The 26,122-nt window shown below is 50.9% G+C and overlaps 1 protein-coding gene across 13 annotated transcripts in view; it reads right to left on the reverse strand.

Moving 5' to 3' along the window:
- LOC118229330 (nesprin-1-like) overlaps window positions 1-26,122 on the reverse strand; it is a 186,322-nt gene that overhangs the window by 119,324 nt on the left and 40,876 nt on the right. For 7 of the 13 annotated variants that reach the window (XM_035421203.1, XM_035421205.1, XM_035421210.1 and 4 more), the window contains 26 exons: window positions 24,346-24,441; window positions 22,836-22,919; window positions 21,757-21,777; window positions 21,027-21,119; window positions 20,364-20,542; window positions 19,957-20,153; window positions 18,552-18,661; window positions 17,355-17,405; window positions 15,968-16,075; window positions 15,015-15,152; window positions 13,010-13,174; window positions 12,110-12,222; window positions 11,768-11,936; window positions 11,501-11,597; window positions 9,597-9,799; window positions 8,749-8,913; window positions 8,058-8,210; window positions 7,398-7,541; window positions 6,441-6,608; window positions 5,802-5,960; window positions 4,165-4,329; window positions 3,473-3,607; window positions 2,968-3,126; window positions 2,103-2,311; window positions 1,394-1,502; window positions 917-1,081 (listed from right to left, as the gene is read on the reverse strand). In XM_035421203.1, coding sequence (XP_035277094.1) covers window positions 917-1,081; window positions 1,394-1,502; window positions 2,103-2,311; window positions 2,968-3,126; window positions 3,473-3,607; window positions 4,165-4,329; window positions 5,802-5,960; window positions 6,441-6,608; window positions 7,398-7,541; window positions 8,058-8,210; window positions 8,749-8,913; window positions 9,597-9,799; window positions 11,501-11,597; window positions 11,768-11,936; window positions 12,110-12,222; window positions 13,010-13,174; window positions 15,015-15,152; window positions 15,968-16,075; window positions 17,355-17,405; window positions 18,552-18,661; window positions 19,957-20,153; window positions 20,364-20,542; window positions 21,027-21,119; window positions 21,757-21,777; window positions 22,836-22,919; window positions 24,346-24,441 — 3,555 coding nt within the window. Of the gene's footprint in view, window positions 1-916; window positions 1,082-1,393; window positions 1,503-2,102; window positions 2,312-2,967; window positions 3,127-3,472; window positions 3,608-4,164; window positions 4,330-5,801; window positions 5,961-6,440; window positions 6,609-7,397; window positions 7,542-8,057; window positions 8,211-8,748; window positions 8,914-9,348; window positions 9,372-9,596; window positions 9,800-11,500; window positions 11,598-11,767; window positions 11,937-12,109; window positions 12,223-13,009; window positions 13,175-15,014; window positions 15,153-15,967; window positions 16,076-17,354; window positions 17,406-18,551; window positions 18,662-19,956; window positions 20,154-20,363; window positions 20,543-21,026; window positions 21,120-21,756; window positions 21,778-22,835; window positions 22,920-24,345; window positions 24,442-24,705; window positions 24,745-24,772; window positions 24,810-26,122 lie in introns of those variants that run through there. The other 6 variants (XM_035421216.1, XM_035421204.1, XM_035421213.1 and 3 more) reach the window with 5 other exon arrangements.

A 26,122-nucleotide genomic window follows, 5' to 3' on the forward strand; every position in this document is an offset into this window, starting at 1 on the left:
TTGAGGAGACACCACAGGCCCTGGGTTTACCTCAGTCAGAGAGGAGATGAGGGGCTTTACCTCAGTCAGAGAGGAGATGAGGGGTTTACCTCAGTCAGAGAGGAGATGAGGGGTTTACCTCAGACAGGGAGGAGATGAGGGGTTTTACCTCAGACAGGGAGGAGATGAGGGGTTTTACCTCAGACAGGGAGGAGATGAGGGGTTTTACCTCAGACAGGGAGAAGATGAGGGAGTTTACCTCAGACAGGGAGGAGATGAGGGGGTTTACCTCAGACAGGGAGGAGATGAGGGGGTTTACCTCAGACAGGGAGGAGATGAGGGAGTTTACCTCAGACAGGGAGGAGATGAGGGAGTTTACCTCAGACAGGGAGGAGATGAGGGGGTTTTACCTCAGACAGGGAGGAGATGAGGGGTTTTACCCCAGTCAGAGGAGATGAGGGGGTTTACCTCAGTCAGAGGAGATGAGGGGGTTTTACCTCAGACAGGGAGGAGATGAGGGGCTTTACCTCAGACAGGGAGGATATGAGGGGGTTTACCTCAGACAGGGAGGAGATGAGGGGTTTTACCCCAGTCAGAGGAGATGAGGGGGTTTACCTCAGTCAGAGGAGATGAGGGGGTTTTACCTCAGACAGGGAGGAGATGAGGGGCTTTACCTCAGACAGGGAGGAGATGAGGGGTTTACCTCAGACAGGGAGGAGATGAGGGAGTTTACCTCAGACAGGGAGGAGATGAGGGGTTTTACCTCAGACAGGGAGGAGATGAGGGGTTTTACCTCAGACAGGGAGGAGATGAGGGGCTTTACCTCAGACAGGGAGGAGATGAGGGGGTTTACCTCAGTCAGAGGAGATGAGGGGTTTACCTCAGACAGGGAGGAGATGAGGGGGTTTACCTCAGTCAGAGGAGATGAGGGGTTTACCTCAGACAGGGAGGAGATGAGCGCTTTGAAGTCGGCGGAGAGTTTGGTGAGGGCCGCTCCCTGCTTCTTGGCCTCGCCGTCGGTGCACACCTCGATCAGGGCGGCCAAACGGGCCTTCAGCCATCCCAGGTTACCCTCCTGCTCCTCTGCGTCCCGCCGAAGCTCCTGAGAGAGAGGGGGAGGGAGAGAGAGAGGGAGTGTATGTGTGTGTGAGTGTGAGAGAAAGAGAGTGTGTGTGCGTGTGTGTGTGTGTGAGAGAGTGTGTGAGTGTGAGAGTGTTAGAGTGTGTGCGTGTGTGCGTGTGTGAGAGAGAGAGAGAGTGTGTGTGCGTGTGTGTGTGGTGTGCGAGAGAGAGAGAGAGAGAGAGAGTGTGTGTGTGTGTGTGTGTGTGTGGTGTGCGTGTGTGTGTGTAAGGTTGAGTCACACGGCTCTGGCGCAGTGTCCTCTGTAACGCTGACTCAGGGGGGCGCTGCTCACCTCGATGGTGGTCCTGACCTGCCCGTACTTGCTGGGGTCGCTGGCCCGGTTCCTGAGGAGCCGGAGCTGGCTCTCCTTGGACGAGAGCCAAGCGGAGAGCTCGGAGAACCTGGGGGAATCGAAACAGTGCAGCGCTCTCACATTTTAAAGTTTGCAGACTTTAACAATAACCACACAAGCACTTTTTATGCACATGCTCACCTGTCTGCAGACTTTAACAATAAGCACTTTTTATGCTGCCCATGACAATATTCTCACACCAATTCCCCTAGTGAGGTTACTGCAGTCTTCTCCCATCTCTAACCATGGGAAGCCAGATCTGTACCCATCTCGACCAACGGGAAGCCAGGTCTGTTCCCCTCTCAACCAATGGGAAGCCAAGCCTGGAGCACTACACTACAGGCATTTAGCGAACACTTTTATCCAGAGAGACTTAAACATTGTCTACTTACATAGACGGATATACACTAACGAAATATCATGCTCAAAGGAACAACAGCAGTGTCCCTCCTTCTGGTCTCCCAGGTAATAAACTGAACTAATAGTACGACCGATTGGCCAGACTGTCTTCACACCTGATTCCCAGGTGATGGGAGGGTGGAAAACCACCAGTTCTTGGCCCTCGAGGACCATGACTTACAGTGAGTCACAGGGCTTATAAACCCAGTTCCCTAACCACTGTACTCTGAACAGCGTCACCGGCCCTCACCTGGAGTTGAACTCCTTCCACTTGTCCGGGTGCTGCTGGAGCTTCTGGTAGGTGGAGTCGATCTGCGCCTTGACCTCGTCCAGGGCCTTCCTGCTGCTCTCCGCGGTCCGGTGGGCCGAGTCGCTTTCCGGAAGCCTCTGGCACAGCTCCTCCATGTGCTGCAGCCGCTTCTCGCACAGCGCCTGGGGGCCCTTCTCCCGGAAGAAGGCCTGGAGGGCGGGAGTAGAGCGAGGGAGAGAGGGAGGGAGGGAGAGAGATAGGGGGAGAGAGAAAGGGGGGGGGGGGGGGTCAGGTTATTGCTCTCTCACACCAGACGGTGTGAAACGCACCCGTCCCGTTCCGAGTGTTTCATTAACAGGTGCTTCACCTGCTTCCTCTGGCCACTGAAGCCCATATGAGCGTGGCTGCTATAAAACCACCCATAGCAACGATGATGGAGGATCCCCCTGAACACTATCAATCAAACGTAAAAATAATCTGGCGTCACAGCAAGCCCAGGAGAAACTAATTACAAGCCTGTGAAGTTGCTGTAATTAACACACAGGCTGCCTGTGGGGGGGGTCCCGTTATCAGAGCAGGTGAGTGTGGCCTGTTAACCACACACCTGCACCCACATCAGTGCAGAGAGAAATGTGGCCTAACACAATTTCCCTAACAGAGAATGAACAAGTTAAAATGAGGAGGTGCACTGGAAAAACTATGCACCCCAAAAAAACCCCCAAGATCCCCCCCAAGGCCACCCGTCCTGCCCATGGCCACCCTGTCCCCCCGACCCTTTGTTCTGCTTGCATCCCCACATTTTTATACAGTCTACGATCCCCACTCACGCCCCCCCCCGCCCCTCCCCCCCACCGGCTCCACTCACCCGGTGCTCCTTGACCAGCCTCTCGCTGCCGGAGGTGGGCAGGGCCTTGTTCTCGCGGGCCAGCTCCGCCCGGCACTCCTGCAGGGAGGCCACCAGCCTGCTCCTCTCCACCTCCACCTTCAGGTGCAGCAGGTGGTACGGAGTCTCCGCCTGCACGTCCTGGGGGGGGGGGGGGGTTTGTGTAATGTCATTTTTATGTCATTAAGTGCACAATTCTTTCCCCCTCATTTCATTTGTTATTTCATTAATATTTTTTTTTTTTTTTTTTTTTTTTTTTTCTCCAATGTGTATCATGTGACCCCCCCCCCCCCCAGGCACATGATTATCAGGGGGTTTGGGGGGGTTGTCCTGGCCTCCACAGTTTAAGAAGAGCTGCTGCAGTCAGCCTAATCTCCCTGTGTGTTTACTGTACTGCAGTGGGAAAAAAGAGCTCGTGACTGCGGGAATGTGGGGGATTCGGGAATTCTATCTTGTCCCGGAACGCCGGGAGCAGGAGGGGGCTGACCTTCCATTGTTTGTGGAGCTTCCGGACGGTTTCCTGCAGGCTCTGCTGCTCCTGCTCGGGCAGAATGTCCGTCAGCTCGTCACACGCCTTCAGGAAGGCGTTCAGCACCCGCTGGTCCAGCTGACCGAAGAACTCCTGCCCGCGCAAAAAAAAACAGGAAGTGAGCGTCCCGAGACAAGGGGGGGGGGGGGGGGGGGGGGGGGGGGGGGGGGGGGGGGGGGGGGGGGGGGGGGGGCGGGGGGAGCACAGACTGACGGCTGGGTGACTTCTTCACCAATGACCAACCATGGAAAAAAAAAAAGACTTCTGTAGATTTGTATCTGTAGACTTGTAGACTGTATCTGAGTAACTAAATGGAGTCTTAACACAAACTAGAATGTTGGTAAAATATGAAATAGATTGGTGGGTTAGTGTCCAGGGTAAGAATGAATCTAGAGCAGGCAAAACTTAAATATGGAGATGAAAGCCGGATGTGCTGCTGTTTGTGCACCTGGAGACTGGAGTCTCCGGCCAATCAGGGACTTAAATCAATCAATGTACCGTCAGGTTTAAAATTAAACAACAGGGGAGGAGCTGAACACGGTGGGACTGAACAAGGCGGAGCCAGATGGAGAGGGGCTAAACAGGGTGGGGCCAAACAGGGTGTGGCCAAAGAGGGAGGGGCCAATGGGCAAACGGGGGCGGTGTCTCACGGTGTGCTTCTTCAGGAGCTCCTCCGGGTTGCCCTTCTCCCTCAGGGCGGCGTGCGCCGCCTTCAGCACCTTCTCCAGCTCCACCCGTGACTCCTCGAACCGCTTCATCAGGCTGCTGTTGGCCTCCAGGTGCTTCCTCCACTCCGCCGCCTCCTTCACCATGGCCTGCAGGGGGCGCCAAAAAAACATCCACAAAAAAAACACTGAGAATCGTCCTGAAATGAATTTGACCCTACACAAACACAAATATCGCCAAATGACACTTTCTTTCTGAAAAAGGTCATTGTTATGTTGTTATGTTATGTTAATGGCAACACAGGCCAGCATCCAGGGCTCTGCAGTGCTCCCATTTTAGAAGCGTTTGCCCCTGAAAATTGATGTGCGCTACAGGGACAAAAGATTCTGAAGCACATCCACTAATTGGGATGAGTTTGCGTGCCCCTAATTTTTCAATTTAGGAACACATGTGCTCCCATGATTAAAAATTATAGCAAAGAGCCTTGGTTTCAACTATCAACAAATTTCAAAAGCATCATGGACTTCAAAATGATTATCCACACTAATGGCACTGACAGTAATTGTGAGGGGGGTGGGGGGGGGCATCAAGGGAATTCATCCTACTGTTTGGCAGACAAAATTTGGATAATGGAGGCAGGGTAGTGGGTAAGAGGATAACTTTGACCAGTGTTTTTAGGGACTGTTGCAGGACATAACTTAATAACAGCAGGTGCCGTGTTTGAAGGGAAAGTTCCAGATCACAGGACACACGGCATGAAAGAGAACAAGGCGACGCCCGGCCTCTGGCCCCGTTTGAGGTGCGAATCAAAGAGCTTATTAGCGCTGACAGGCCTCTTCCTGAGCCCGGCGCTAGGCTAACGCTCCTGACAGGCCTCGCTGATCTCAAACAGGCTCAGCTTCCCTCTGCATGCAATCAATCTATCACACACACACACACACGCACACGCACACGCACACGCACACGCACACGCGCACGCGCACACATACACACACATGCACGCACGTATGTGCACACACACACACCTGCACATACACACACACACACACACACTCTCTCTCGCTCACACGCACACACACTCACATGTCACGTTGGTTACTAAAAATAACAATCTCTTGATGACTGACAGATTAATATGAACAATCTATTAAGAGCAATAACACATTGCGACATTAATTGCAGAACACTGTGCTCACAGTTCAGTGCACAATCAATAAAAGTTGAATCAATAAAAGCAACTGAAACTGACCAAGCAACCAAGCAATGTGACTGATCCCACTCACAGATGGACAGGCAGACAGACTGAGACACACAGACCATGCAATCAGTCCCATTCACAGACAGATAGATGGACACAGACCATGTGATCAGCCCCGTTCACAGACAGATAGATGGACACAGACCATGTGATCAGCCCCGTTCACAGACAGACACACAGACCATGCAATCAGTCTCATTCACAGACAGATAGATGGACACAGACCATGCAATCAGTCCCATTCACAGACACACAGACCATGCCACCAGTCCCGTTCATAGACAGACAGACAAACAGACAGAAGCAGGCAGAGATCACATGACCTCTCCTCAGCCTATGGGACAGCGCGGAGCTGGGGCTCACCTGCAAGGTGGCCTGCAGGTCTGTCACTCTCTTGTGCAGGAGGGATCTGTCCAGGTGGCTCAGCGTCTTGGTGCTGCTCAGCGCCCTCTGGATGGTCTGGTGGTGCCTCTCGATCACGGCCAGGCAGTTCTTACAGCTCTGCTGGTACGTCAGCAGGTCCTGGGACACCAGAAGGGGAAACTCAATACCCTCCTAAGACCCAAAAACTCATCTTTGGGGACATGAGTCCCTGGTCTTAATCTCAGGAACCATATATCAAACTATAGCCTACACTACAAGGGACACTCAATAAGAATAAATAATGGTTTTGAAAACATTTTCAAAGTAATAATGCTTCTGGCAAAAGTCACAACAGAATCTAGAGAAAGAAGAGTCTTCTAACATCTTAACAGTGTGATTGGTTGAGGAAGGGAGAGGGAGGAGTCAGAAAAACAGACTCTTATCCAGAGAGATTCAAACTGCCATCTGCGGCGACCAGCTCTACCCCCCCCCCCCTCCCTGACACTGTCAGGTATCTGCAGCGATCTCCTCCGCCCCCCTCCCTGACACTGTCAGGTATCCATGGCAACAGGCTCCACCCCCCTCTCTGACACTGTCAGGTATCCGTGGTGACCGGCTCCGCCCCCCTCCCCCCCTCACCTGACACTTGTGTTTGAAGTCTGAGGAGGCTTCAGAGTCGCGGGCCGCGGTGATGCGGCTGGCCTTCTCCAGCGACTGGTAGAAGCTGGTGATCTGCTTCTCCATCTCCTCCAGCGGGGACAGCAGCGCCTGGGCTTCCCGCAGCAGGGGCAGGTACCGCTCCCTTATCTGTGACGCAAACATCACCGGCCCAATCAGAGAGCCTCAAAATCTACTTAAACTGAGGATAAGCGGTTTGATGTCCTCACCTGGGTGTCTGTCAGTGGCAGCTAATACTAACCTCTAGAAAATGATAAATACATCATATGAAATCATTAAGCCTTTAAGGCGCAAGATCATAAATATGTGAATTAGAACATTTTTAACTGAGTATTCTAATGCTGATGTAACAGTCACTGCTGGTAACTGAAAGCAATGGAGTTCTAGAATCTCAGAATTTAGAAATAACATTCCAGAATCCCTGCTCTTCAAAGTGTCAACAATGTGCACTTCATGAGCTCACTTAAGTTAAACAATACACATTTCAAACAGAAAACCCAGCTTAAGTGTTTGGTCAGACGTACTATAAACACAACTCACTGAGCAGTAAGTAGCTGGTCCGAGCCAGGCAGATTGACAGCCATTTCAAACACTGCCTGGCTTTATTTATAAAGACTGCCCTAGTTTTACGGAGTTACTCCCCAGCCCTCGTCCAACACGCAACCCGTCAACAGTAAATAAGCCTCTGGCTGCGGCCGCTCCGTAACCACGGGAACAAAAGCAGAGAGTGACGGGCGAGAAGACCGCCATGCCCTCGTCTCCGTGGCGATGTGCCCTTTTCGTATCCCAGGTGACAGGCGCACAAAGAGAGGAGACGTCGGGGGGCTGAAAGGGGACCCCCCCCGCCCCCCCCCCCCCGTCGCCCCCCCCCCCGGGGGACCCGCCACGCGGACTCTGACGGTGGCCCCCCCCGCTCACCTTGCTCAGCTGCTCCTTGATGGTTGCCATGGCAGCCAGCATCTGCGCGACCTCCTCCTGCGGCGTGTCCTTGGTCAGCAGCTGGGCGTTGCGGGCGGCCATCTTGTACTGAGACTCCATGGCTGGCACTTTGTGCTTTATATCCTGGGCGGGGGCAAGGGAGGGGGGGCGGGGGGGGTGTGAGGGGAGACATGCCATAACACACACTTTAGGGATTCCAGGAATGCACCCAAAAATTGGACTACCCCCCCCCCCCCCCCCCACAAGTAATTACCCCAAATGACGTAGCTACACTAATCTTCAACACAATAACGTAAATGTGCCAGTCATACCATTTCTTAAGCTTTATTTTGGCAGAGGTGTGTGTTCAAGAATGAATTCTTCCTCAACACATCAGCACATGCAAAACCATCCAGCACACGCAAAGCTAACAACACAACCAACGACTGGTGCAGAAGAAATACCGTGACCAATCACTGGTCTCATTACTGGTTTTGTGTATGCTAAAAGGTTTTGCACATGCAAGATGTCTCAGTAAATCAGGCCCTGAGTTCCCTGACACAATGGCGCCAAGTAAGAGAGTTCTCTGGAACAGAAGGGGGTTATGGTGCCGAAAGAAAGGGACAGGGGAAAGCTCCCTGCACGCTCAGCCTCACGTACCTCGATGTCCTGGACGAACGTGCGCACGTTGAGGAAGGACACCTGCACGGGGGCGGTCATCTTTTCGCTGGCCGCGTCGACGAAGCTCTTGAGCGAGGAGATCCCGTCCTGGTAGTCCTTCCGCATTTTGTCCACCTCGTCCGCTCTGGCGTACTGAGAGGAGGAGCGATGGAAGGGTTCAGGGGTCAAGGGTCAAGGTTAGGTATTTCGCTTTAGCATCTCTGTACATTAACGTTTACGTTTTCTCACAAAACTAATGTTTTTTCCTCTGCAATGACTTTAAATCTTTGCATTTTCCAACCGATTGGTATCTTTTCTCCTTTTACAGATGTTGAGGCATTGCATTTTACTGTAACTCTACCTGATCACTGATTTGATCTCGAGGTCAACCTACCTTTGCTCACAGTACTAAATGTAACCACATCTTTGGCCAAACCTTATCTGCCGAATAACTAAATTGTAAATGGTATACATCTTTACATATAGCTAATGTAACCCCCCATAAAATGGTACTGCCTGAACAAAATGGAGGAAAGCTGTGTTGAAGAACTCCCCCCCCCGCCCGCCCGCCCGCCCGCCCCCCCAAAGGGATGAGGGAGACAGGTTGGGCCCTTAACCCTGCAGACCCGTCGCCTCCCTGCCCCCCCCAAAAGGGATGAGGGAGACAGGTTGGGCCCCTAACCCCGCAGACCTGTTTGACTTTGACGAACAGCTCCCTCCACCTCCCGTTGAGGAGCAGCAGCTGCTGCTTCAGGTCCCGGGAGACCGTCTCGTCGCAGGTCTCGATCAGGAAGTTCCCCGCGTCGTTCATGGCCGTGTGCTGCTGGATCCAGTGCGGAAGGTTCCGGAAGAACTCCTGAGAGGGAGAGAAAGAGAGAGAGAGCGAGCGGAGGGTGAGCGACAAGGACGTTGTCTAGACTGGATGAAGCAACCCCAAACGCGTAGCCAAGAAATTTTGACAATGAGGTTACAGACTAAATTCAGTATTTCTATTACATGATGCATTAGCATAAATCAGACGTATCCATTTACGCAGAACATTTGATCAACTGTATTTTAGTAACTTTACGTATCATAAGGGGCAGTAATAATCCATAATCTAAATCAACATCCCTTATCCCCGACTTTGACTTAAATTCAATGTAAATGCCCCCCCCCCCAGCCCCGCCCCGCCCCGCCCCGTACTCGCTTGGCGTTCTCCGGCTGGTTGAGCATCTTCAGTGACCCCCCACCCCGCCCCCATAGAGCCTCTCCACACCCCCAGCCCCGCCCCGCCCCACCCAATCCATACCCGCTTGGCGTTCTCGGGCTGGTTGAGCATTTTCAGTGACCCCCCCACCCCGTTCCCCCTCCCCCCCCGCCCCGCCCCCCCCCCCCCAGCCCCTCCACACCCCCAGCCCCGCTCCGCCCCACCCAATCCATACCCGCTTGGCGTTCTCGGGCTGGTTGAGCATCTTCAGTGACCCCCCCCGCCCCCACCCCCACCCCCACCCCCACCCTGCCCCGTTCCCCCTCCCCCCGCCCCGCCCTGTCCCATACCCGCTTGGCGTTCTCGGGCTGGTTGAGCATCTTCTCGGCGTCCTCCAGCCAGGCCTGCAGGCCGGCCACGGTGCTGCTGTACTTCTCCCAGTTGGAGATGACCTCCTCCAGCATGCTGCGCACGCTGCGCACCTCCACCGACAGGTTCCGCCACTGCGCCGCAGTCTCGCTCAGGAACCTGCTCACGCCCTCCCCCTCCTCGGCTGGAAACCAAAACAAAAACAAAGGGGGGGGCCGCGCGCGTTACCGGGGAGACACGCGAAAACACCAACCCTCACCCCCCCGCGCCCTCCCGTTAGCGAGAGGTTTCTCTCAATCCACCCCGAAAACCCTCACCCCCCCCCTCCCTTTAGCGAGCAAGTGCTCTCAATCCATCCCGAAAACACCACCCCCACCCCCCCACCCCCCCGCCTTAGCAAGCAGCTTCTCTTAATCTACCCAAAAAAAACAGCTCCCTTTCGTTAGCGAGCAGCTTCTCTCAATCTACCCCAAATTATTTGTTCAGTCTGATTTTCAGGCCTGGGTAATGCGTTTCTACTTGGGTTTTCTACAGGGGGGTCTGTAGACCCCTGGGGGGTCTCTGAAGGTACTGTAGGGGGGGTCCCTGGCCAGACTTGATATGCAATGACTACATATTTGGGAAAAATATTTCAAAATATAAAAATATAATACTTTTTCTCTTATGATGTGGATCCCCTAGATGCCTTTGACCCTACAGTCCCACTACTGCTTAAATTATACTGTGACTCAGGCAAACAAGGCTTCTCATTGGCTAACAGACTTCAGCATCCAGTGTTCTATCTAGTTTCTATGACGACTATCCACACACAAACACTCTGGGGAGGTTTAGATGTCATTGGATGTTAATAACATGACCTCTCTGTTACCCACAGCTGTATAGCACAGTTAATCCTGGACAGTATCTGTTTCAACACAGCACAAAATAGCGAACAGGAATTAACAGGCTTTGTAAAGAATACCTAATACTGCAGAAGTGAGGTACAGTAAAACAAAAGAACGTGAGGAAGAGTCACATTGATTTTAGCATACGTCATCATTTCAGTAATACAAGGGGTGACAAGGAGGAGAGATTTACACAAACAGACACTGATTCTGATTTCAATAGAGGAAATACTGGCTATATCATGCACTACTACAGATAAATCAATATTTCAGCGCGGCCCAATAGTGACAATCATGCTTATGAGTAAAATATACATAGAATCGGACAGACAGGGGGTTAGCTGAATGTGAGATTAGATCTTCCGTCCCATGATGTGAGTTACAGAGTTTGAACCCTGTCTTGTGCGTGACTGGGATCACTCCAGAGGCTGTGCAAATAACGTGCTTGATTTTCAAGTGCGACCCGTGCATGAACCCAACCAGGCCTTACCTTTCCTTACAACCTCAAAACCTAGAACACGAAGACCGACAGTTAGCGACAGTTAGCCTCTTTAATCGTCTGCGACCGCTGAGCCGGAACACCGCAGCGAACGGATTGGTTCCCTTCCCGATGGACGGAATTTCGCCCAGGAATGGGAACGGTTTGTGTGGCTGAGATGGAACATCGATGAAATAGCTGACTGCATTTCTCAAAGAGGGGTTAAAACAGACGGGGGGGGGGGGGGGCTGCTGACAGCGAGGAATTTCGATGTCGATGCCGTGACCTGCTGCGGTCACGGCTTATGCATGCCATCCCATAATTCCCTGCCTGTTGTGCGATAAAGCTTGAGGCTGCAGTCTCAGACCAAAGAACCCACCAGCGTACAAAGACCCATCTTCACGCATGTTCTTCTTAAAGAAGGTATTCTTAACAAGCCAATTAATCAAATAATAAGTTAATCAATTAAAAGACTACAAATATGGCTGCCAAATTGCGGCCACAGCAGCACGTTCAAGCTTACCTGAATTATCGGATTTCACGTATACCTCAGCGGCGTGTTTGAGAGTCTGGTACGTTGTCTCGTATTGCTCGAAGAACTTGTGTCCCTCGATGAACGTCTGTTAGAAACAGGAAATAGCCGTGAGGTCACTTCCCAAAGTCACAATGCAACAGTATACGACCACAGCTGGTAAGGTCAATTAACTATATTCTGGCAGTAGTTCCCACGACAGTGAAGAGAAATACAGCAATGAAGTATGGGAAGGAGGAGGCAGAGAGCCAGACTCACAATGTAGTTCTGCAGCAGGAGCTCCACCGATTCTCGGCGGCCATATTTGATTATCCAAGACTTGAGCTTGGACTCAGCCAGCATCAGAAAGGCCAGCAGACGGTACTTCATTTCCCAGAATTCCAGTTTGATCAGGTGGACGTGAGATGACGTAGAAATATAATTGAATCTGTCAAGTGGAAAAGGAGAAAGAAAAAAAAACAGATCAGTAGTTTTTTTTTGTATATTTTGAATATTTTTTTATTAATGTTTTGTGATGTATAGAGGTGTTCGGAAGAGGCCATTGAGCAGGGAAGGGGGCGGGACACGGGTGCAGTTTTTTTTGGAGAGGGTGGAACCCACCTCTCGGCCATGTCCTGGAGCTGTTCGGGGGGCACGGGGACCCCGTTCACCGATCGGTCTCTGTGAATCTGCTGAAAGGTCTGCTTGTGTCCTTCCAGGTTCTTCAGCACCTCCTGCACACACACGCAGGCAGGCAGGCACGCACACACACACACACACAAGTGCACATATAAGCAGACGTGCATATTGTCACACACACATGCATACATATATAACCGCAAACACACACAAACACACAGCCACACATGCATACAGAGCAGTGTTACAGTATATACTTCACACATTGTCACACTTGAGCGTAACTGATGGAGAAAAATGTCAGTTAGCGTGCAATTTAAGTCAGTAATTAGTCACATGACATGACAGTGAATTACTGTTCCTTATAGACCCACAGACTGCTTATTGCTGAAAATAACTTATGCGTGTACACATGTATGAGTGAGTGTATGTTTTAATACATGAGAGTTTGTACATACCTGTGTGTGTGTGCGAGTGTGTGTGTGCGCGTGCGTACTGTATGTGTGTACGCGTGCGTGTGTGTGTGCGTGTGAGTGTGCGTGCGTGTGCGTGAGTGTGTGTGTGCGTGTGTGTGTGCTGTACATGGGTGTGTGTGTGCTGTGTGCGTGTGAGTGTGCGTGCGTGTGCGTGAGTGTGTGTGTGTGTGCGTGTGTGTGTGCTGTACATGGGTGTGTGTGTGCTGTACATGGGTGTGTGTGTGCGCGTGCGTGTGTGTGTGTGTGCGGTGCGTGTGCGTACAGTATGTGTGTGTGTGTGTGTGTGTGTGTGTAGGTGTGTGTGCGCGCGTGTGTGTAGGTGTGTGTGTGTGTGCGTGCGTGTGTATGCGCGGTGCCTGTGTGTGTGCGCGTGTGCGTAGGTGTGTGTGTGTATGTGTACCCGTACCTTGTGCTGCTCCAGGGTCCTCTGCACGGCGTTGGCTGTCTCCTCGTGCGCCTGCTGCACGGCCACGTCCTCCCGCAGCGCCAGCTCCGCCCGGTGCAGCCACGCCCCGATCACGCCCAGCGGTGCTGGCAGCGCCTTGTCCAGCTGGATGTGCCAGTCCAGGAGCTGCAAGGGGGGGGGGGCACGCCACCGGTGATGTCACTTCCTGTTCCACACCCAACGTACCCCCCTAAGAAGCCCGACAGGAGGCTAGGCGTCCTCAGCGCGTACGGTTCAGGAACATCCGAAAAACCACACCGCACTCTGGCGAAAAACACTCAGCTCTGCCCAGCCAACCGGTGAGGCACAGACTCCCGGGAAACTGCCAGAGAACATTCCAGACCCCCCCCCCCCCCCGACTCGCCCTCCTAACAAACCTCTCTCTGTCCCCCCCTCCCACCCCCCACCTCCCCCCCGTCCAGAACCCTCAGAACGGCACAGTCGGAGACCCACTTTCCTACCCTCCACGGCAACCCAAAACAATGAGGCATCCGATTGGGCCCAGCCAAAACAGGTCAGCGATGACGTCACCGCTATCGGGGGGGGGGGGGGGGGGGGTTCAGACAGCCAGGTCAGCCAGCTATTGAAGGGAGCCCCAAATAGCAGCCTAGAGAGGCCCCATTTACTCTATGGTAGTTATAGCACAACTATGACTCATACGAATCAAATATACTGTATCTAGATCATAAACAAACCATCACCTGTTTTTCATCAGTTATTCAGCAACTACACAAATGTACCAGATTAATATATGATAACAGGCTGGGATTCAATCAACACTTCTGCTTAACTTTGATTGACAGTAAAAAAGCAAAAATGTTCAACTCTCTTCACAAACATGGTTTGGTAAGTCCAGAAATCACTGAAACTAACGGATCAAACTTGAGTTTCACCTGCATTTCCATGGCAGAGCTTGTATGTAATCGAAACCTGTCAATTACATACAAGCCGTCGTCGATAGGACCTCATTTTTCATTGTTTAGTACTGAGATTCCCACAAAGACAAAATTTGTGTGGTGGGGTGGGGGGGGTCGGGGTATTGGGGGGGGTCCTCGGTATAAAATTGAGTCCCTAAAATACCTTTAGTGTAATAAAGAGCCCCTTAATACCCCCTGGAGTGGTAATTACCCCAGCAATGGGGCCCGATGAATAAGAAAACGCTTTATGGGCAAAGTAATGGGCGGAAGGCTGGGCTTTTGATAATGAAGGAGAAAAGCCTGGAGAATCGGCAGAGCCAAACACAGACATTCGGGGGGCGGGGGCTGTAGACTCCAGGCAGTTGTGTGAGCTGGCATTAAACCCAGATTCTAATAAAGTGAAATCCCCAAATAGCGCAAATAGTAATTTGGGCTGATTCTTCCACGGTTGTTTTCTTCCGGATATACGACCATCGGCGTGGTTCTCTGACAAAATTATCCCCGTGAGACGGGCTTTTCGTTTCCTGGGGTCTATATGTACGTATACTGGCTGCTTAGCTTCAGCCAAACTCAGCTCAGTTAACGTTACTGAAATATGTTTATGTGCTTCTGTAAGTTTTGTCTCTAAACTACCATTAAGAGAATGCAGGTCATCCTTTCACACCAAGCAGGTAAGATTCAAGAGACAGGTGCAGTATCAGGTGATACGCATAATCTCTTTCTGAAGGACTTGCTTGCCACATTCAGTAGCACTTGGCAGCAAAAAAAGCAAGAGATGCCAGATAACTGCCCTGTAAAACCCACTGTTTTAAATAAAGCTGGGGTATTCAATCCTCAAAGAATTCATGATAACCACTAGGACAGTGTTTGTGATTTCAGACAATAAGGGGAAATCAGAATAAGCGTGTAATTTCGAAACGATTAATAGCTTCTGACACTTGGGGGAATTGCAACTATGGTTGGAACAAAAGGCCAAATGCACAGAGGAGGAACTACGTTCAGAGTGTACCCCGTTGCAGTCAGGACCGTGTTCGGTGTAACACGCTCACCCTGGCAGAGACGCGGTCCCACGCCTGTTTGACCAGCGCCTGGTCCACGGTTAGCTTAGCGTCCCTCTGCGTGGGCTGCAGCAGGACGTCCGCCTGCTTCCTCCGCACCTCGAACTGCACGCGGAACGTCTTGAAGGCCTGAGAGAGGGGGACGATGCGTAAGAGTGTGCTGTACAAAGATACGCATGCACACACACGCACACAACCGTGAGAATGTATGCACACACACACACACACACACACACAACCGCGAGAATACAGACACACACACACACACAACCGCAAGAATATACACACGCACAAACACACACACACACACACAACCGTGAGAATACAGACAACTGCGAGAATACAGACACACACACACACACACACACACACACACACACATGCATGCACATAAACAAAACTGGGAGAATGCAACACACACACACGCACACACAAACACAACCGTGAGAATATACACAGGCACAACCGCAGGCACGCACACACACACACACACACACTCTCACTGGCTTCTGACCTCATCCCCGACTCCATTAAAAATAGAAAAGCATTCGCACGGTCACAAATCTACGAAGAAGCTTAACGCATTTACACGTTTTCTTTTTTACACGCACAGCACACCAGACGCCGAATTAAAATAGTTGACGCTGAATATTTCGCGGTTCCAGGCGGGGTCTGGGCGTGAGCGAGGAGCGCGAGGAGAGGGAGACATTCCCGTGCGCACGTCGACACGGCAACAGCGGCACGCACTGAGCATGTGCAGAAACGCTGCAGGCTTTATCAACATGTGGGGGGGGTGGCTAAAAATAAGACTCATTTCTCATTAACACTGAAGACTCTGAGGATCATGACAAATAAATAAATGTAAAAAAGAGATCATTTTGAGACCGTGCCTCGACTTCACAGTTCAGAAAACCAAACTCCCTCCCCCCACCCACCCCCGTCACCTGGTATTTTTCGGTCAGGCTTCCCTCTGTCCCCTGGGCCCGCCCCACGTCCCGTTCCAGCTGTTCCAGCCAGGTCTTCATCTCTCGCAGGACCTTGCGCTGCTCTCTCTGTGGGGGGGAGGTGAGGGAGGGGGGAGGTGGGGGGGTTGGGGTTGGATTGACGTGCATCGAATGGCATCAGTCAGCCATGCAACAGTCAAATTAGTCACGAGACAGCCAGGCTTGACAAGGCCAGACATGGGGGGAGGAGCTACCGCAAGCTGTCGATCACCTGACTCGTACGAGCCAATCAGAATCCAAGGAGTCCAGTCAAGGCAATGTACGGTAGCTCCGCCCATTCCAGGGGTCACGACTCTGTCACTCACACTCCAAATGGCAACTACAGTGCACTCTCACAGCAATCCACACTCAAAGGTATACCATGTGATCTCCCCTTTATTTTTATTCACGTTTTACTGTTGGAAGCAAAAGCTAAACGTGCTAATTATTCACCACTGAACACCTGGAAGGGTGAAGAAGCCGTTTTCGGGCACTTTCTTGACTTCACTTCAGGTCACCACAAAGCAAAAAGGGTCACATAATATACCTTTCAGGTCTACGGAATACAGAGCCACAGAAGAGGTGAGGTTTTAATACAGTAATCAATCAAATAACATCCTGTTCAAGTTGTGTTTTAATCACATTCAACTTTCAGGTAAAATTTTTTAGATGAAAACTTTTTAAATTCCAATTTTAAAATTCTGATTTTTTAATTGTATGAAAGCATCTTGAAAGCAGAATGATGATGTTTCAACACTTTTGACCATGAACAGGATTACTTGTGCAAGGGTTCATAAGGACCATATAGATGGGGGGGGGGGGGCAGGGCTGGGGGTGTCCAAGGTTCACACACAGATTCTGAAATCCAGGTTTCTGAATTAACCGTTTCATTACCAAAAGAGGCAAAGAGAAACGAGGAATGACAATGGGCAACAGCGATAAAAACATAATAGATCAAAAAAAAAAAAGATGCATTCATTTCCTGAAGGGCTGTGTGCCTCCAGCCTATCCACCTGACCACTAGAGGCGCTCTACAAAAAAAAGGACCGCTTGTTTACCTCGGGTCACACGTACCTCTAGCATTTGCTCTATGTCTCGAGGGTCAAGACCAAACTGTGCAGGATCGCAAGGCACACAGAGGATTTGCACAGACAAGGTGTATGTAAGGTGTCAGTCGATAAAGAGAAAGAAGAGAGAAGGAAGGAGGAAAAAGGAGAGAGAGAGAGAGACATGCAAGAGGAAGTGGTCAACAAGTGGGCATCGTCGCACACAGACACGTCACCACCACAAAACAGGCGATGGGGGGGTCGGGGGGTGGGGGGGCGTGCCCGAACCCAGGGCTCCTTACCTGGGATGTGGGGATAGAGAGAGCGAATGTCGGGATGGAACCGAGAATCAGCTACCAAACCAACGCACGACACAAACGATGGACGGATAGAAAAAAAAAACGAGAGAAAGAGAGAGAGAGCAGACATGGATGAGGCAAGCCTGAGTCTGGTGAAGAGAGAGAGAAAGAAAAAAAAAAAAAAAAAAAAACGATCGATGACAAGAACGAGCTCGTTAGCCGACTGTGACGGGACGAGGTGAAGATCCACCTGCCAGTCTGAGAGGTAACGAGAAAAGCTAATTAAATCTGTTAAAAAAAAAAAAAAAAAAAAAACTGAGGTGGTGACGGCAGGGGCTATGTTTAATGAGACCGTGTAGCGTGCTACGGCATCGCTGTGCAAACTACAGCTGCTGAAGTCGCGTCTCACGATTGCTAATTAGATCTTAGATCTGCGGTTGCTCCGATCAAAAGCTCATACGATTTACATTATCGGTCAATTGCTGGTTACGCTTAATGCATGTCGCGTGAATTATTCATAAACAAAACACTGCAGTATCACTAAAGCTTAGAATAAACTATACCAGTGGAACACTCTGATAAATCATTCAGCAACTGCGTATTTAAAGTATCTGTCGATAGGTATGAACATACACTGCACAAGTAAATGTATGTGGACACATGACATCTAACGTCTCATCCAAAATTCTGGGCGCTAATATGGAGTTGATCCACCCTTTGCTGCTATAACAACCTCCACTCTTCTGGGAAGGCTTTATAACAAGATGTTGGAGCATTGCTGCAGGGATTTGTTTCCATTCAGCCAGAAGAGCATTAGTGAGGTCGGGCACTGATTGGGCGACAAGGCCTGGCTCGCAGTTGGGTTTCCAATTCATCCGGAAGGTGTTGGATGGGGTTAAGGTCAGGGCTCTGTGCAGGCCAGTCAAGTTCTTCCGCACTGTTCTCGACAAAACCATTTCTATATTGACCTGGCCGTGTTGCCATGCTGAAACAGAAAGGGGCCTTCCCCAAATCACAATTTTCTATTTCATTGAACAGCTTAGATGAGGCTTGATGACAGACCCTGTTTATATCCACAGGAAATAAGCCGCTAAAAATCCATTGCAAAATTATAACGTGAAGGCATGAGGAGGTAGCGGAGCTGAAAGAGGAGAGGAAGAGTGCGAGAGGAAGAGTGCGGTGCGGGAGGAAGAGCGTTACCTCCTCTTCCTGTCCGTCCGTCTCCGTGCCGTGGGGGTCCGGGTAGTGCTTCAGAAACTGGGCCACGTACGTCATGATGGACTTCTCGTCGGGCTTGTCCACGTCCACGTCTGTCGGGGGGGGGGGGAAATGGAGGGAGAACATGGGTCTGACTCTGACTGCAGCTTAAGAGTTCAGCTTTTACCGACACTGTTCATCGGCCGCCCGCCCCCCTCCTCCCCCCCCCGCCGCCGCCACCCCCGCCAGCAAAAAAAAAGAAATATTATTAAATAATCCGCTGTGCATTTCACAAGATTTAGCTCCGGCTTTTCCCTTAAACGCATGGACTACACTGCAGTGTGCATTTACTTATGTATTTATTTAGCTGCAGCTGGTTATCAAGATAATGACAGTATTGCTTATTGAGATCTTATTGCAATATATTTCAGTACATTGCAATATGATATAATTCAAGATATTTCAGCAGAACACATGGGCAAATATATATATTATATATATTATTGTTTTTTTTGCAATATATTTTAATATATTTTCTAGAAAGCTCCACATACAATATATGGCAGTATCTCAGACATACACATCCACGTTAAGATGTCATTTCTGAAGGTTTTAATTTTTAAAGGGGCTCTCGAGCAGAAGCAGATCATCTTTCCAGGGCTTCCCCTGAGTGGCTCCGTTCATTATTAAAAATGGCTGCAATATTCATAACTTCATCTGCATTAGACCAGCAGGGGGAACAAAGGGTATTCAAGGGCACGCACACACACACACGCGCACACACACAGACATGCGCACACACACAGACACACACACAGACACACACACACACACACACACGCGCGCACACACACACTCACTCTCTCACACACACACACTCACTCACACACACACACACACACACACTCACTGACACACACACAGACACACACTCACACGCGCGTGCACACAAACGATTTTCATTTAATCCAAAACGATCAGCGTGCGACCTTTGCGCCGCCTCCATAACGCGTTATCACCGGCACATAAAGCGGCCCATCAAACGGATGGCCCTGAACACTCGCGCCGACCAACGCTCGCCGCTGTGGCCTCAACTGACGGCTTCGCCCGGCGCGGCGCCGTTTCTCCGATAAAACCGCTAGCTGCCCCTGACGACGCACTCGCTGAATTTAAAAAAAAAAAAAAAAAAAAAAAAGTGTAACTTACACAGCTGCCGTGCTCTGATTGGCCGTCCCCTAATGAATATTCATGAGGCGGTGGTATGGTCAGAAATGTTAAGCGCCTACGGCTAGCACTGCAATGTAAGCCGCCTCCTGCCAGAACCTCCTGCGCTGCGGTGCTGCATACGCGGCCGGAACTCAGAGCGGACGCCGGCGGCGGCCATGTTTGGCGGGCCTCGTTCCGGTACCTTCCGGGTCCAGCAGCCGCGGGATGCCCAGCTGGTTCTCGGCCAGGGAGAAGGCCTCCTCCAGGTTCTCCCGGTTGGACTGTCTCCGCACGTGCTCCATGTTCACCAGGTCCGGCCGGATGGCGTGGATGACCGAGTGGAAGGCCACTCCGCTCCGCCAGCTGGGCCCGAAGTCCTTCACCTCGATACCCATGCGCCTGAACACACACACACACACACACCATTTTTATTTGTTCATTAACTTTCGAGAACCCACAGACACATTACACCTCACACAAGTACAACAACAGAAGGCACTAGAAGAGATCCACATTACTATGCCCCACACTCAGGCGAGTCAGTCAGTCAGGTGGTCTGTCACATGGTCTGGGAGGCGGTCAGGTGACCGGGCGATCGGGCGAGCTTACTTGGCGGCCGTGAACTGCACCCATCGGAGCAGGGCCTTCTTGGCGTTGCCCTGGAACTTGGTGATGACCTTCCTCTTCACGGGGGGGCTGCCCGTCTCCGAGCTAGCCATGCTGTCCACGGAGGAGGTGCTGCTGGACAGGGCCTGCAGCGCCGGCAGGTTGCTGGTCAGCTCCTCGATCTGCGGGGGGTGGGGGGGGAACAGGTCAGGGGTCAGGGTTCAGGGGTCAGAGGTCACACGTGGGAGTACGACCACTGGCTTTTGCTGATACTCACTCGAGTAGCACAACGACTGCTGGGTTAAAACTGTTTATTACACAGCTAACACAGAATGCCTGGTTTATTGGGTTTGAGTCGGTTGCTGATCTTAAGGTCAAAACCCTAACCAGAAGATCTATAGTCCAGGCCACAGGCTCATCAGATAATTTATGGTCCTTCGCATGATTTTACACACAAGTTAGACATATTGGGCATACATGTTATTTAATGCCAAGTTACAGTTTCCTCTGTGTGAGTTATGCCTGTGTTAGGGTCCCACATCTACACATTACGTGAATACGGTAATTATCAAGCCCACGCCGCCCCCCCCCCCTCCAACTCCCCCCACCCTCAGCATCTCTCCAGCAGGGTGTTGCTCAGAGAGATGGGGGTAGAGCAGACTGTACCTGGAAGTACAGGATGATGGTCCACACCAGCCCCAAGACGATGGACGGTCTTCCGTCCACGATGTCCGTGGAGTTTATGTTGACCAGCTTTATCTGTGGGGAAACGCAGAAAGCACCCAGGACAAACCGCTGTTAAACGCTGGTGAGGCATTTCCTAGCAACGGCGAATTAAATGGGGAGAAAACCAGGCCTACTTTCAGGAGCTTAATGATGACAATGTTGGAAAGGACAATGCTGCAAGTCGGCTTAATCACTGATTTATCCACAAAGTAAAGTAAATCACGAATAAAATTACTGTTGATATTCCACAATATCCACAATATCTGTATATCTGTATCTGTAAATATTTGTGCTGAACTGTCAGTATGGAGCTGGAGATATTTTTAATTATATTTAAAATATCTATTTGCTAATTGTAATTGTTTTAATTGCTGTTAACTGACATTATAAAAACATCACTGTAATAACATCTGTTACCTCACTTGAAAAACATGAGAACCTTCAAACCGTCATGATGTCAAGAGTCTCTTTTTATCGATGGGCCAAAAACAGACACAGATATACTGTATTTATCACCATATTGTAGAATGATAGATCATGAATATATATGAATATATATTTATAAAAATAGGGAGGTAGGAGCCGTATAGAGGATAAATGAAACATGCACACACACACACACACACACACACGCACGCAGGACGACGGACGACGAAACACACGTACTAACCGGGGATCCTCGGTACACAGACTTTGACAGGCAGGCGTGACAGGGGGGAGAGAGAGAGATCACATGACAGGTTAGGACCAGACGGGGCCCCGCGATTGGACGAGAGCATCCAGTTTACCGGGATTTAGTGACAAATCCCCTCGCCCGGCAGATAACCCCCGCAGCCGGAGGGAAGATCTATCGCTTTATACCACCCAGACGAGCGAGGTGGGTGGGGGGGGGGGGATTACAGCTGGCGGGGAGGGAGGGGGGGGGGGGGGCGAGGACCGGGGTATCCTAACCCCACAGTCCTAACCCCACATCAGACTGCTGTTCTCCCTGTTCCCGAGGGGATTTCGGGAGGTGGGGGGGCGAACAGCATCCCTTTCACTGGGCTCCAAATACACCAGGCTCTGCGCCGCGGGTTGCCCACGGCAACGCGCCGGATGGCACCCGACCGCGTGGGCAACCGGCACAAACTGCGTGAGCGAGCGAGCGAGAGAGCGAGCTTCTGGAAGGGCGCCTTCTCCTCCCTGCCAACTACACACACAGGCCGTAGGAGAGGCCTAATAATACCTGTCGGTAGCTCAGAGCAGCTAATGGCGTTAGCACGCGCAAAACCGATGCATCTACCAAGGGCAAAATAACTAGTTCTGTTCACATGGTTGGATCTGTTAGGAAATAAAGGAGGTCTAACAGACAGGTCTAGCACCTTTTAATAACAGGTCTAGCACCTTTTGCACATGGGCTGAAGTGGGGGTTTGCATGTACACAAACGCTTAAAGGTCCTTTAGAAAATCCGGCCTTGTACCTGAAAGAACTGATCAGAAAATGGAAGCCTTAGAAATAAATGGCGACTATTCTAATGGTTTTACCAGGGAAATCCTCCATGAAGAGCTGGTAAAATGGTTAAATGTTTCCGTTTCCGTTCTTATTTATGCTCTCAAGATGAAACGGGCCCCGCCCCTTTTTTTCCTATGACAGACACATCCCTCTGAAGACAGACACAGAGGAGAAACAGGGTAGGTTGAGAGTACAAAGGGGGCGGGGTGGGGAGGTAGTTTCCGGGGCCCAGTCCAGCACGGGACCCCCGCTCTTACCCTTCTGCCCTCCAGGAACTTCAGCGCCGTCCCGATGTTGGATACCCAGTGGATCCGCCGAAGCTGCCGGCCTTGCTCACAGGGCTGTGGGGGGGTGGGGTGAGAGAGAGAGAGAGAGGGGGAGAGATCATGGGAATCAAAGCCAAAGCGTGTTTTGGGAGGAGAGCACCGGGCACCTTACACACACACACACACACACACACACACACAGACAGATCGATACAGCAGCACGGACGAGAGGGACTTGGAACGTCAACAGCCTGAAGGTACCAGGTCTGTCTTTCAGAGACGGGAGCACGCGTGTGTGTGTTTTGGGGGGGAGTAGGGGGTATGAGAGTGACCTTCTCTCCGCACCTCTCCCCCCCTTTGTCCCGACCGTGAGACAGGGTTCCATTCTAATGGAGATTTTGGGCATGCCGGAGCCCATTCTCCTGCCACTCACTGATCCCTGTCTCATATTATCTTTACGTCGCAGACGGGGCGGCGGGGAGACCCACAGCCGCCCGCCCGCCCGCCCGCTCGCTTACGAGCGCGCTCAGACGCCGCAGGCTCCGCCCCCCCCGAGGACCAAACGTGTGAGAAGTCGCACTTCCTATTTTAACCGCAGCGAACATGACGGTTTGCTTAGCGTTCACACGTTTCTGTCGTCCGCGTGTACAGTACGAGCACAGTGTGTTCGTTCTGTCGTTGTTTTTTTGTTTTTCATAATACTTGCAAGCATCTCTAATGACAGCACATGGCTGCACATTTTCAGCAATAACCATGGAGACAGGCTTGGGTGGCGCGGGGGGGGGTGGTTGTGCAGAGAGCGTCCTCTTCTGCATCGCTGCTGACCGTGTAAGTAAGCGCGTGCCTGTCGCTGATATTTCAGATTAAGGGATTCACCATAACAGCATATCTTGGGGGGGGGGGGAAGAGCGCATGCAAACGATTCCGTTCCAGAACATTCTTCCATGGACATCTGAGCTGCATTCAAGATGCACAAGATGTGTTGCCATGGTTTGCCTTCAATGCTACAGTCCCCCTGCGAAGCAGTTTTAAATGTGCTATAGTGCAGCCGTTGGTGTAACCAGTGAGTGACGTGTTTGAAAATCAGCATCACACTGTAAACAATCACCCTGTCAGCACCTTCAACACAGCACCATTTCAGTTTCTAAAAAAAAGTTGTTTTTGTGATGTTCTTATCATTCCAATGCAGTCCGGAACCCATGCAGGAAGAATGTTCTAGAGCCTTAGTTCTTAAACAACACCAAAATCAAAATCAGAAATACTTTTTCAAATCGGGACACAAATGAGAGATTTAGCACCTTTCAGCAACCCATCAAATGCACATACTGTACTAGCATAGCCCAGTGGACTCCAGACTAGTTCCAGGACCAAACCTCACACGCTCCAGTGACCCATTTTGGGTCCCGGCACATAGTGTTAAGAGACACAGTTGTAGAGCCCGGACGAGTGGGCGGATCGGCCAATCACGTAGCAGGGAGCGCCAGAAGGACAGCCGACTCACCAGTTTCTGTCCAGAGAGGATCTCCAGGAGGGCCAGAAGCTTCACCCCATCCTTAATGTCCTCGAACAGATCGTTCACCACCAGCGGGGGCTTGCGCTACGAAACACACGGAGAAAGAAAAATCATTAATAATGTGCAGATGGACACAGATATTACAAAGATACTGAAAAAAAAACTGGTCAAAATCACACACAACACAAGAATCTACAGAACAACAGAGGTCCTCAAACACTATAAAAACAGAAATCGATTCTGCGTCCACAGAACAACCATAAGAGCCTAAAATCACACGCACACAAAAAACACGAATTGCTTAAATGCATTTTCACAAGAAGACTCAAACTGCTCAAACCCACGTACCCCAAAAACAGCCAAATTTGCGAAATCCACATGCACGCACACACAAAAAAAAAAGAAAACCTGAAACCTCAGATCTGCGTTCACAATCTATCCGTACGCCACCGTAATCCCGGCAAACGTTTCACTCCGTATTCCGCGATAAGGAAAAAAAGATACAGCTGCGAAGCTTGGAGACGCCGTTGCCACGGCCACCGGCTAAAACGGGACGAGCCGCGGGTTCGAGTGGCGGATGAGCAGAGCGCGGATCGCGTCTGAGCGCACGGCGAAGCTCTGAGCCGGGGAAAGATGGAGCTCGCTAGGGGGGTGGCGTGGAGCCCACACACACACACACACACACACACACGCGCACACACACACTCCGCTTTTTTATTTTTTTCGCTTTTCATAAAAATAGAACGGAGATGAAGAGGAGGAACGCTGATGAAGAGGGCTCTCTCTCCGTGACCCGCCGAGCGGCGTCCTTTCAGCTCCAGACTCAAACCCGCCTCGCGTCTCATTTCCCTTCCTTTCAGACGAGGCATTTAGGATTTTCCCTTTAATACCCAAGTCACATGACACAGTTTTGGAGGGGAGGTTAAGATGGGGGGTAAAAAAGGACTCAAGCAGATGTCATTTTAGTCTGCTTTTTTTTCTCCCCCTCTTCCCTCCCATTTAACGGGAGATTAAAAACCTAAAAACGTTCTCCTGCAGAGGATGTCATTAAGACAGACGTCTCTCAAAATTACGTGCGTTTCCTGTCGTTTCTTCTTCAGTGTCTCCTGAGACTAAACATGGAGACAGGATGCGCAAATCGTTCAACCTGGGCAGAAAAAAAAAAAAAACTAATTCTACCATGACATGCACAAAGGGACAAATATAAAAAAAGCTATAAATTAGCAATACATAAATACATAATATTGCCATTGGGATTCGGTTTTAAGTACTTGTGAGGACGCTCTGTGCGTGTGCGGCTTGAGGCTGTGGTGTGAAAAGAAGCAGCTGGCCGGCACTGCGTTTGGAGGAGAACCGCGAGTTGTCTTCACTCTGCCGAGCCTGTAATATCTTATTTCACCAAATGTTTTAATGTGCTTGCGGTTGATTGTTTGGCAGCCAGAACCAGCAGCACCAGCGTTCGATGCGTGTTCACCGGCTGCTCCAGTTTAGTGAAGGTTTTAAATTAATTCTGCCTTCGCCACGCCTCAAACCACTGGAACAGTCTTGCCTCATCCTCCAATGAGAGACAGCGGTTTCTCCAACAACTCCCCAAGCTCTTTCAATCCCACGGTTCCTGCCGCAACATCCATCTCCATTTCCAAAACCCTTCAAAAAAAAAAAATTGGACGCATTTCGAAACAGCGCTCTCGTGCCCAACAACCCCAGCCGGTTTTGCATAGCCCAGGTGACCAGTCACCAGTGGCACTACTTTGCCTGGAGTGGA

Source organism: Anguilla anguilla, chromosome 6 (assembly GCF_013347855.1).
Source record: "Anguilla anguilla isolate fAngAng1 chromosome 6, fAngAng1.pri, whole genome shotgun sequence".
NCBI lineage: Eukaryota > Metazoa > Chordata > Actinopteri > Anguilliformes > Anguillidae > Anguilla > Anguilla anguilla.